A 10,285-nucleotide genomic window follows, 5' to 3' on the forward strand; every position below is an offset into this window, starting at 1 on the left:
CCCCATTGATCTTGTTTTTCTTAGATTAGGTCCCTTCCTTTTCCTGGCAAGGCTCTGATTTTTGCTTGATTTGTGCTTTGCTCTTCCCTTCTTCCCAAGTCTTTTTTGTTTCCCTAAATTTTTTTTATCAATTCAAGTAATTCGTCGAGTTTTTTTTCATCCGAGTATTGGCGTAGAACGATGTGTGCTATGAAAGAAAGGAAAATCATGGTATCTTTTCATACCGCTCCCTGAGATTATTCATACTGGAACTTATATTGCCTTTCCTTTTTAGTTGTTTGTGGGTGGCTTTGCTTTTCCATAAGTTTTGATGGGGAAATGTCCAAATGTCATACAACTTTTTAGCCTGGCTGCTGTCAGTGTTTTCCCATCACCACTTGATATAAGGTTTCCTGGTGAAGTTCCTATTCCTAATTAGTTTTTTTTTTGGGGATGCTGTACTTTGGGACCTATTTTATTTCATTTTGTAAACTACCTTTTTAGTCCCCACATTTGGAGAATAAGTGTGTTTGGTCATTGAGTTGTCCCAAGATTTTTATGAATGGGTTTAAAAGGTCTTTTTTAAGTATTTCTTTTATTATTTTATATAATTATATGGAGGATTTTCAAAAATATTTTATATAATTATATGGAGGATTTTCAAAAATAGAAAAATAAAGGAAATTATTTACACAAATTTAATTTATAGACTTCTATTTGCTATTTCTAGTTTGACTTTTTTTTATATGTGAAAATTTCCCTAATTATGATGTATTTTGAAATAAGTTTAAAAAATAAATTTAGATAAGAGGTAGTTTTTATTATTTCTAATTTAAAATAATAAAAGAATGGTTGCAAGGCCCTTTCGAACCTATTTTTAAAAACTTAGGAATTAAAAAGGTAAAACTTAAAAACTTAGGGACCAAAATGCATCTATCTAAAAATCTAAAAAATGTATTGTTTGAAAACTCAAGGACTGCACACTTATTCTTTAAAATTTAATTTTTTTCTTTTTTATATTATCAAATGTCTAATCTTTTTTTTTTCTTCCCTTTTTTGTTCTTTCAATAAATTTTTTAAGTAGTCCCCACCACTAGTTTAGGGTTAACTTCCACAAGGAACAGAAATTGGTTTCCAAACAAGGCTTCAATAGGAATTTGATTTATACTGTGGCCTTTAAGGTTATATTATTATATTTTGGCCAAGTTTGGTGGAAATTTTCCGACTATTAGTGAGGATTATTTTAAGATTTACTAAAAGTCAAGAATATATGGACGTTAAAGTAACAATATTATTGTATGATATTTAAACCTAATATATGCTTTAATCAGCTGGATTATGTTCATGGTTTTATTAATTGAATTATGTTTAAGTTGAAATTGAACAACAAAGATTTGAACTCCCTTCCCGATAAGGGAAGGGAGTTTTCATTTTGGATCTCATTTTCAACTAAAAAAGATTGACCATAGCAAGTATAGGGTAGAATCGAATAAAATATTTGAGAATGGATTCCATGTCATGAGTAATGATGTTTTTTTTTCCCCAATCTTAGCCTTTCTTCTATTGCAAATCCATGTCGGCGCAAAAGTTACTAGCCGTCCTCTCAATTGTCAACCAGCATAATTCATATGACTTCAAAATAAAAGGGTCAATCTTGGACTTCAGCGTAGTAGGCTGCTAATTTCTACTTCTGTTGAAACCTAGAGCTGATCAAAATTCAATGAATACAATTTTTGCATATATGCAGATAAGTTTCTTGGAATCTTCCTTTCTTTTACATTTTGTGCACATTGGGATAGTTGAAGGTGAACTCCCTAAATTAAGTCAGAGGTAGGGGATTTGAAGTATATGTTAATTATTGTTCATTTTGGCCATTTTATAGGAGATAATTGTACCAATGACCCAAAATTTAAATGGAATCTTCATCACCTTTTAAAATTGATTTTTTTTATGGACGGTTTCAAATATAGACGTTAGACTTAAAATATTAACAAATATAATATAATGTAAACATAATTACAAATATGGCCAAATTTAAATAGTCTATCAGTGATAGACTATATTCTTGGTGGAAGTCTATCAATGATAGATTATATCACTGGTAAGAGTCTATCAATGATACAAGTTTATCGTTGATAGACTTGAGAGTCTATCATATAAATTTATTGTTGATAGACTTGACTATATCTGTAATTTTTTTTTTAAATGATGTTATACACTTAGTTATTATTCTTAAAAATGCTACCAATTGCAATTATTTTTTTAAACTTTTTTATGCTAACGCTATATTAGTGTTAAATTACAAAAATGTACCATTATGCACAAGGGTTAGGATCTTGCTATCGCTTCTTACTTCTTGCCTCTCACTCTCGTTTATTTTTTTATGTGTTCCTCTTTCATGATGATTAAATGTCAGTGTTCTTTTCTCATCGGAATTGAGAGTGAGAACTGATAAATGGAAGGAAAAAACAAGGAAAAAAGAAGAGTGAGAGCGAGAAATAAGAACGAGAGAAGTGTGAGCAAGAGCTTAAAACATCAGCGAATTAATATGGTAATTCACTCTAATGATAACAACAACAAAAGATTTATAACATTAGTTTTTAGAGGTGGGTCAAATCTCATGTAGGTTAATTTTTTTTAGGCAATCTGTACGAAAATCCCATTTTATTGGCTTAATTGAACCTCGTACCAAAGTTCGTTTAATGCCTAACTATAATAGCGTTTGTCCAAGTTTAAAATGTATGATTTCTTGTTGTCGAGCACGATGGCATTAGAAACTCGGGAACTTTGCAACATGAGTAGGGTGTAAAGATCATTGCATTCATAGTAACAATATCAAACTCAAATAGGGTAATAATACATTAGCTTGGAATATGATCTAGTGGAAACCAAACTGAATCTCAATACACGATGTGAAAAGGCAAAGAGATGCTCCTATATGAAATTTGACAATATCTTTTCAGTGCAAAACAACCTAACATTTTTCTGTTTTGAGGCAAACCAATTCAATTGGGTATTTTCTTACCAAGAGAAACCATTGAATATATTTATGAATGGTCGAGTTAGGTGAGTCAATGACTCAGTGTTTCGGTTCAATTCTGTCTGTCCTGATCAAATAATTACAAGCATAGGCTAACTTATCCTAAACTCTTCACTTTGCACGCTCTTGATATCAACAGCTTCGGAGATGGTTCCAAAAATGATCTCTTTTCTTTTCCTTTTTTTTTTTAATAAAATAAAATAAAATAAAATGAAATGAGTGAAACTGAAAAGCAGCTGAAAGAGAGAGATCTTAATCTCTTTTGATGAATTCACATTTACTATTACATTTATCGTTTGATTCTAACGTTGACGATAATGGTTACAGTAAAGGTAAAGGTAATAATAAATATGACAGATTCATAATTCTTATACTATTACAGTAACAATATTTGTAACGATAACAATTAAGGTCGTGGGTTCTACCTAATTTTCAAGTACAATTAGATTAAGCACTTTCTGTTTCTCAATTAGATTGCATGCTTTGATTACAAATTTAGAGATGAGCCACACATTTCATTACGATTACGCATTATCGATTGATCTCACTTTTTACTTTACTATTGATGAATTATGTTTCAATTATGGTAAATGTGGTCTTAAATTATGCCTAATACACGTTTAATCTTTTCAATACTTAATATATCTTTTTTTAAGACAATGTTTTTCATGGTTATTCGTAATCTTCACCATTTTTTAGCATTTAGATTGTCAATATTATTGGAGAGAAAACGACGAGCTTTTTTTCCCGTTACAAATAGGTTGAGGGGACTTGATATTATTAAGAAAAAATTATAAAAATGTAAAAAAAATGCTTCATTCTTTCAAAAGTTGCAATATTTCCTTTTATAATTCGTAAGCTTTTTAAACTACCATTAAAAGAGAAATCGGTTAGAATATTGGATAAAAAAATCGATCTTATGAAATCGGCAAATCAAAGAAAGAGCGTGAAGTAAGCAATTGAGAAATTGACAATGATTCTCTAATAGTGTGTTAGCTACATTCAGAGAAATATTGAGAGTAGTTTATTATTAGAGAGAAAATATCATATTACAAATCGTGGAAGTACCAATAAGAGTAGAGAGTTTGTATATGAGACTTTCTAAACCTTAAGCCTAAAACCATAAATAATGCATAAAAAGAATATAAACTACCCTTGTGCTTAATCATTCTAACCGTTGATGTGGCAATGACTTAAATGACGTAGAGGTAATTGAAACACTTTCTCTAGAATAAATCCGAAATATCGATTTTTCAAAAATTGTAATAAACTTTTGCAAGCTTTAAGGCTAGGTTTGAAACGTTTAGGAAACGTTATCGGTGATATTAGAATTTTTGAAAGAATAAAAGTATTTTTGCAATAAAATTAAGGGCAAAGTTCATATATATAATCTAGCCTAAGAAATATACTTTATTATAGCACTCTTAAAATTAAAGTACAACAAACGTTTTGCATAATGTCAATATAGCAGGGTAATATTATATGCCAACTTTTCTCTTTTGATGATTATAATCACTAACAGCAGAAATAAAAAGGGTGAAAAAAACTAATAATTTAAGATGATAAAGTGGTCTTTGTTTCTTGTCCAACAACACAAAAATGAATTCAAATGGACCATAGTAAAGGGTATATATGGAAAAAGGTAATAGACTAACAGAATTCCACTAAACATTTAAAAAAATACATTCAAATCCTTTTATATAAAAGAATTATACACAAGGAAAGCCAAAGGAAATTGGATAGGAATAGCCCAAATTTCACTATAAATACTTCAAAAACACTGCCCATTTCAATTCATCTTCACATCTTCAATTTAAATTCCTTCTTCAAATAATATTCTTAAAGCTTGTGCTATATTATGGCGCTCTCTTCTTTCTCTCCTCTTTTTGTTTTTGTAATAACTTTGCTTCTCATGCAAAGGCTCTCACAGAGTGCCACGTGTAACGATTGTTTCACCCGCTCTCGAGCTGCCCATTACCCTAATTCGGAGGAACAAGGAACAGACCGTAAGTGCTCACTCTTAATATCATATTAGCTAAATTCTAAGTTTAGTATCTGAAATTTCATGCTCGTGTTGATTTGATCTTTAAACTTTAAACACCTCTCATAGGTTTATGAACTTTCAATTTTGTGTTTAGTTGATTCGTAAAATTTTTTAAAAGTATTGAGTAGGTTGAGGACCTATTAGACAAGAAATTGAACATTGTGGACTCGAAAGTGAAAGTTTAAGAGGTTAAGACCTATTCGACAAAAAATTGAAAATTCAAAAACCTATTATACATTTTCATTTCATAGTTTAGAAACCAAAAGACACAAAACTTGAGAGTTTAGATCTTATTTAGTAACCTTTTTATTTCTTAAGTCCCGTTTGGTAACTATTTCATTTTTTGTTTTTGATTTTTGAAAATTAAGCATATAAATATCTCTTCCGCCTCTAAATCTCTTGTTTTGATTTCTACTTTTTATTCATGTTTTCAAAAACCAAGTCAAAATTTGAAAACTAAAAAAGGTAGGTTCTTTAAAATTAGTGTTTGAAATTTGAAATTTGGCTAAGAATGCAACTCTTGTATTTAAAATTGATACAAATCACGATAAGAAAAAGAAAGTAAATAAGTTTAATTTTCAAAAACCAAAAATAAAAAACAAATGGTTACTAAACGGATCAAATTTTATGCTTTTAAAATTTGTACCCGTCTCTTCCAACTCCCACCATAATTTTCAATTTTCTTACAAAACATCATAGTTTCTAAAAGCAAAAGCATGTTAAAGACTTTTTTAATAACACGTTTTTGCTTGAATTTTGAAACCTAAGTAGAAAAAGAACAACATAACAAAAAAAAAATTTAGTGGTGAAAGTAATGTTTATCAATTTAATTTTTAAAAAACAAAAAATTAAATAATTATTAACGAGAGCCTTAAAAACTAAACTTTAATGTAATCCATTATATTATTTCCCTCCATACGACACCGTTTGTGCTCTTGTTCAACTTTTTTTTTTTTTTTTTCCCAGATGGAGCATGTGGGTATGGATCTTTTGGAGCAACGATCAACGGTGGAGATGTTGCAACTGCCTCTGATCTTTACAGAAATGGCCTTGGTTGTGGAGCTTGTTACCAGGTCAAATATCAAATAATAATTCAATATTATAATAATTTATTTTGGACATTAAACATTAGACAATATTAGATTTTTTATTTTTAATCTTATAAGTAATGTATTGTTTTGGGAATATTGAATAGATAAGGTGCATAGACAGTGAATTGTGCTCAGAGAAAGGAACAATGGTGGTGATAACAGATCAAGGCTCAGGTCCTGGCGATTTCATTATGAGCCAAAGAGCCTATGCTGGATTGGCTCAAACCTCTTACGCTGCTGTTTCTTTGATGGCACTTGGTGTCATTGACATTGAATACAGACGGTTAGTTTTCTCGAGTAATCTCTACATCTCCATCTTAATAATTTCTATTTTATCCTCCGTTGCAACTATTTAGATTGTAGTAGCGAATTCTTTTGTTTATAGATGTAGATATGAAACATTACGATATAATAGTGAAAATATATTTGAATAGACAGTAGTGTCTTTTGTTTAGTTGCAACTATTCGAGTTAAAATGGTTATATTAGGGATGTTCAAAAAATTCGATGACTCTAAAAAATCGATCAACCCAACCCAACCCGTGCAGTTTGGGTTGGGTTAGGTACAAATAAATGAAAATTTTATGGGTTGGGTTGGTTCACGGGTTCATCTAATATAACCCAAACCAACCTGAATTTATTATTAACTTTAAAATATATTTTTTTATTACTAATAATACAATTATTTATACATATATTGATTTTAATTTTATTTAGTTTTAATATTTTTTGAATAATTTATTCTTCAACAACTCTAGTTTCATTACACTAATTTTCACTGTATAAATTGAAATTGAGTTGTTAATCTTGATTCAATATATGAAAATAATTAAATTAGATTTTTACATATTTACGTTTTGCTTATTTGTACAAAAAAAATTTACAACCCGAACAATTGGGTTAGGTCTAAAAAGCTTTTCAACCCAACTCATGAACACTCCTAGGTTACATGATAAAGTGATATATCATTAGGTGTGATATAGATTGTATATATTAAACATCATGATCTAATAAATGGAGATATGTTTGAACGAACAATCACGCTTTTTGGCATTTAGAATTTTATAGATTCTTTTATTTATTATTTTTTCTAAAAAGTTTAAGCTGTTCTTTTGACCGTATGCAGCAATAGAAAAATGAAAACTCTCACTTTCTACTAGAATAGAAAAGAAAGGAAAAGAAAAAAGCTCTTCACTTTCACAAAATGTTGCTCTTTTTTGTTACTTTTTTCTTTTTGGTTTTTGTTAGATGCTAACATCATCTTTTGTTATTCCTTTTTGAAGAAAATAATTTTGAATTTTGGCCTACAAAAAACATAAAAAGATGACTTTTCTCTACCTCTTTTAATTACTAAAGAAATTAGTCAATAAAAATGCAACAAGCTCGTATTTTTTTTACTATTTGATGTATGAGAGAAACTACGAAGTAGTTAGTAGGAGACACGTAAATTTTTTAATCTACACTCCCGATAATTATTAAGAGATAACTATAGTCAATGATTTCTCTTTTTGTAGAAGAAATTAACACAATAACACAAAATAGAAAAGACAAACATTTGAAGAAATACATTTTTATTAGAAAAGTACAAAGATGAACACTTTTGAAGAAAAACCCTCTCCAAGTCTCCGTCACTTGATCTTCACTCACTTTTTCTTACTTTTTATTTTTTAAAAATTATCTTATTTACCTTATCGACCAAGCACAATTCATATTTACAGACATAAGATCCTTTAAACTCTTCTTGGATTTAAACTATCTTAGATATTTCTACGAAACTTATCCTTATTTGAAGGAATTTTCTGAAGTTCTTAAAGTCGAAGGAAATACAAGGATGCTTCTAGATCATTTCTTTTGAAACATCTCGTCACAAATATTCAACATCTATAAATCTAGAGAGATCTAATTACATTTACATTACATGCAGATACTCCGAAGTGCTTTCCTAGAATAAGAATTGTTGTTTATTGTAACCCTATATTTCTTGTTTGAGGGAATTGCTCTTGATTGTAACCCTATTTTCCTTGTTTGTGGAACAGAGTGGCTTGCAGCTACCCAAACAAAAACATAACAATAAAGATTGATGAGAATAGCAATGCTCCTCATTACTTAGCCTTTGTCATAAGGTTTCAACAAGGCAAAAATGATATCACCGCAGTTCAACTTTGTGAGGTATATCTTTAATATACTATCATCATCATAGTCTTTATTGCCAAATCATTCTTGTGGCTCTTCAAAATATTAGTAAAAAATTTCAAGTTTGGTCAATTAATCGATTTAATTCTAATCTTTCAATTATTTACGCATTTGTTGTACTAAAAAATCTACTTAAATTAAAAAAAAAAAAATTGATAGGACATCGAAAAAAAAAATTTGAAACCTACTAAATAAAAAATTGTAAGTTATTATTATTATTATTATTATTATTATTTTTAAATTTAAAGACCTATATTTAATACAATATAATAAATGTTTGACTCAAAGGTTATAATTGTACTTCAACCAAATATGTGTTTGACTCGATTGTTATAATAGCATAATCCATTTAGGACGATTTTTAAATATAGAAAAATAAATCAAAATATTTATAAGATATAGTAAAATTTTAGAACTATCAATGATAGATGCTGATAGATACTGATAGAGCTGATAGAAGTCTATCAGTGTCTATCATTGATAGTTCAAATTTTGCTATATTTTGTAAATATTTTCAATAGTTTTACTATTTGAAATAATTTCCCATCCATTTAATAACCATTTAATTTTATCATATTTTTTAAGGTAACAAACAAAATTGAATTCTTAACCAAATTTTAAATTCGAAAAATTAAGGCCCCGTTTAGTAATCATTTGGTTTTTTATTTTTGTTTTTGAAAATTAAGTCTATATCATCCACATTTCTTACAATGATTTGCATCTTTTAAGTACAATGATGGAATTCTTAGCCAAAGTCTAAAAACAAAAACACCATTTTGAAAATATAGCTTGGTTTTTTAAACTATTGGTGAAAAGTAGATAGCAAATGAAGAAATTTAGAGGTAGAAGTAGTGTCCATAGACTTAATTTTCAAAAACAAAAACAAAAAACAAAATGATTACTGAAAATGGTCTAACTTTTTTAAAAACTTAAAAACTTTTTAACTTTCAAATCAGTTAACATGCATTATAATAACATGGCTAAAAAGTAATAAATAACAACACAAAAAAATTCACCGGTACAATGACGGTCTACAAGCTTAACTTTTGACAACATTAACAAACAACACCTAAACTATTTAATCTCAAGTTTCATAAGATCAAACTTATTAAAACCGTAAGCTACCATAAAATTTGCAGACGAAGAACTTTGTGTGCAAGCTATTAGATCGGAGCTATGGTACGATGTGGACAACAGCATCGCCGCCGAGAGGACCGATGTCGTTAAGAATGTTGTTGACAAACGACGACGGAGACGAGCAGTGGATTGCCCCCATCAATGATATTCCTCGTGACTGGAAGGCTGGAGATATCTACGACACTGGAGTTCAAGTTAATTAAATTCATCATTCTATTTATATTCTATATATATTTTTCTTCTTCATAGTTTTATTTTTAAATTTTCTTATTAGTTATCTTGATTGGAAATAAATCTCCCATTTGGGCAATTGTGTTTTCTTCCTAGATGAGAATACTCAAAAGGCAATTGTATTTCTTTTTTTTTTTTTTTTTTCATTTGTTTGAAATTGAAATATTTGGCTAAGTTATTAAATCATGTATAATCATTCTATTATATTGGTTGGGGGTCTGTAATTTTTTTAAGCGTGTAATAAATTAAATACTCGAGTTCTTTGAGTATAGTTTTGATTTGATATAAGAATCTTTGCATCACATTCAATTATTACACAACATACATTTGTAGAATTGGCAATATTGTTTTTCTTTTAATGTTTTTACTCAATTCTTCACAAAATTATAAAGAGAACGTAGAATACGATTGAAGGTTGGAGGAAATAGGGTAGAATGTATGATAATAGAAGAAAAAGTAGGGTTTGCTTATTTACAAAAGTTAACTATGACATACGCTCTAATGAGGTTTATATAGGTACGACAAACAAAAAGAAAATAAGTAAAAACCTAATCTATCCTTAGGGATAAAT

General features: G+C 28.9%; 2 protein-coding genes across 2 annotated transcripts in view; both read left to right on the forward strand.

Annotated features, from left to right (window-relative positions):
- The window catches only part of LOC120077672 (dynamin-related protein 1E-like), an 8,287-nt gene extending 7,812 nt beyond the window's left edge, over nt 1-475 (forward strand). Inside the window, exon 15 of the mRNA XM_039031626.1 lies at nt 1-475. This exon is cut by the window's left edge and continues 219 nt beyond it. The gene's annotated coding sequence lies outside the window, so the exon portion shown is untranslated.
- A 4,328-nt stretch (nt 476-4,803) lies between these two features.
- Nucleotides 4,804-9,983, forward strand: LOC120077614 (expansin-like B1). Its single transcript, XM_039031552.1, has 5 exons — nt 4,804-5,025; nt 6,030-6,136; nt 6,259-6,437; nt 8,190-8,322; nt 9,486-9,983. The coding sequence occupies exons 1-5, from the start codon at nt 4,878-4,880 to the stop codon at nt 9,684-9,686; spliced, it is 768 nt and encodes a 255-aa protein (XP_038887480.1). The 5' UTR covers nt 4,804-4,877; the 3' UTR covers nt 9,687-9,983.
- Nucleotides 9,984-10,285: the final 302 nt, after the last annotated feature.

Source organism: Benincasa hispida, chromosome 5 (genome assembly GCF_009727055.1).
Source record: "Benincasa hispida cultivar B227 chromosome 5, ASM972705v1, whole genome shotgun sequence".
In the NCBI taxonomy this organism is placed as follows: Eukaryota; Viridiplantae; Streptophyta; class Magnoliopsida; order Cucurbitales; family Cucurbitaceae; genus Benincasa; species Benincasa hispida.

Excerpts from the sequence above, each read along its gene's own strand:
- LOC120077614 (XM_039031552.1), top strand. The coding sequence starts at position 4,878 with ATGGCGCTCTCTTCTTTCTCTCCTCTTTTTGTTTTTGTAATAACTTTG. Across the intron at positions 6,137-6,258 it reads GTTGTGGAGCTTGTTACCAG|ATAAGGTGCATAGACAGTGA; the intron begins GTCAAATATCAA and ends AATATTGAATAG. Across the intron at positions 8,323-9,485 it reads CCGCAGTTCAACTTTGTGAG|ACGAAGAACTTTGTGTGCAA; the intron begins GTATATCTTTAA and ends TAAAATTTGCAG.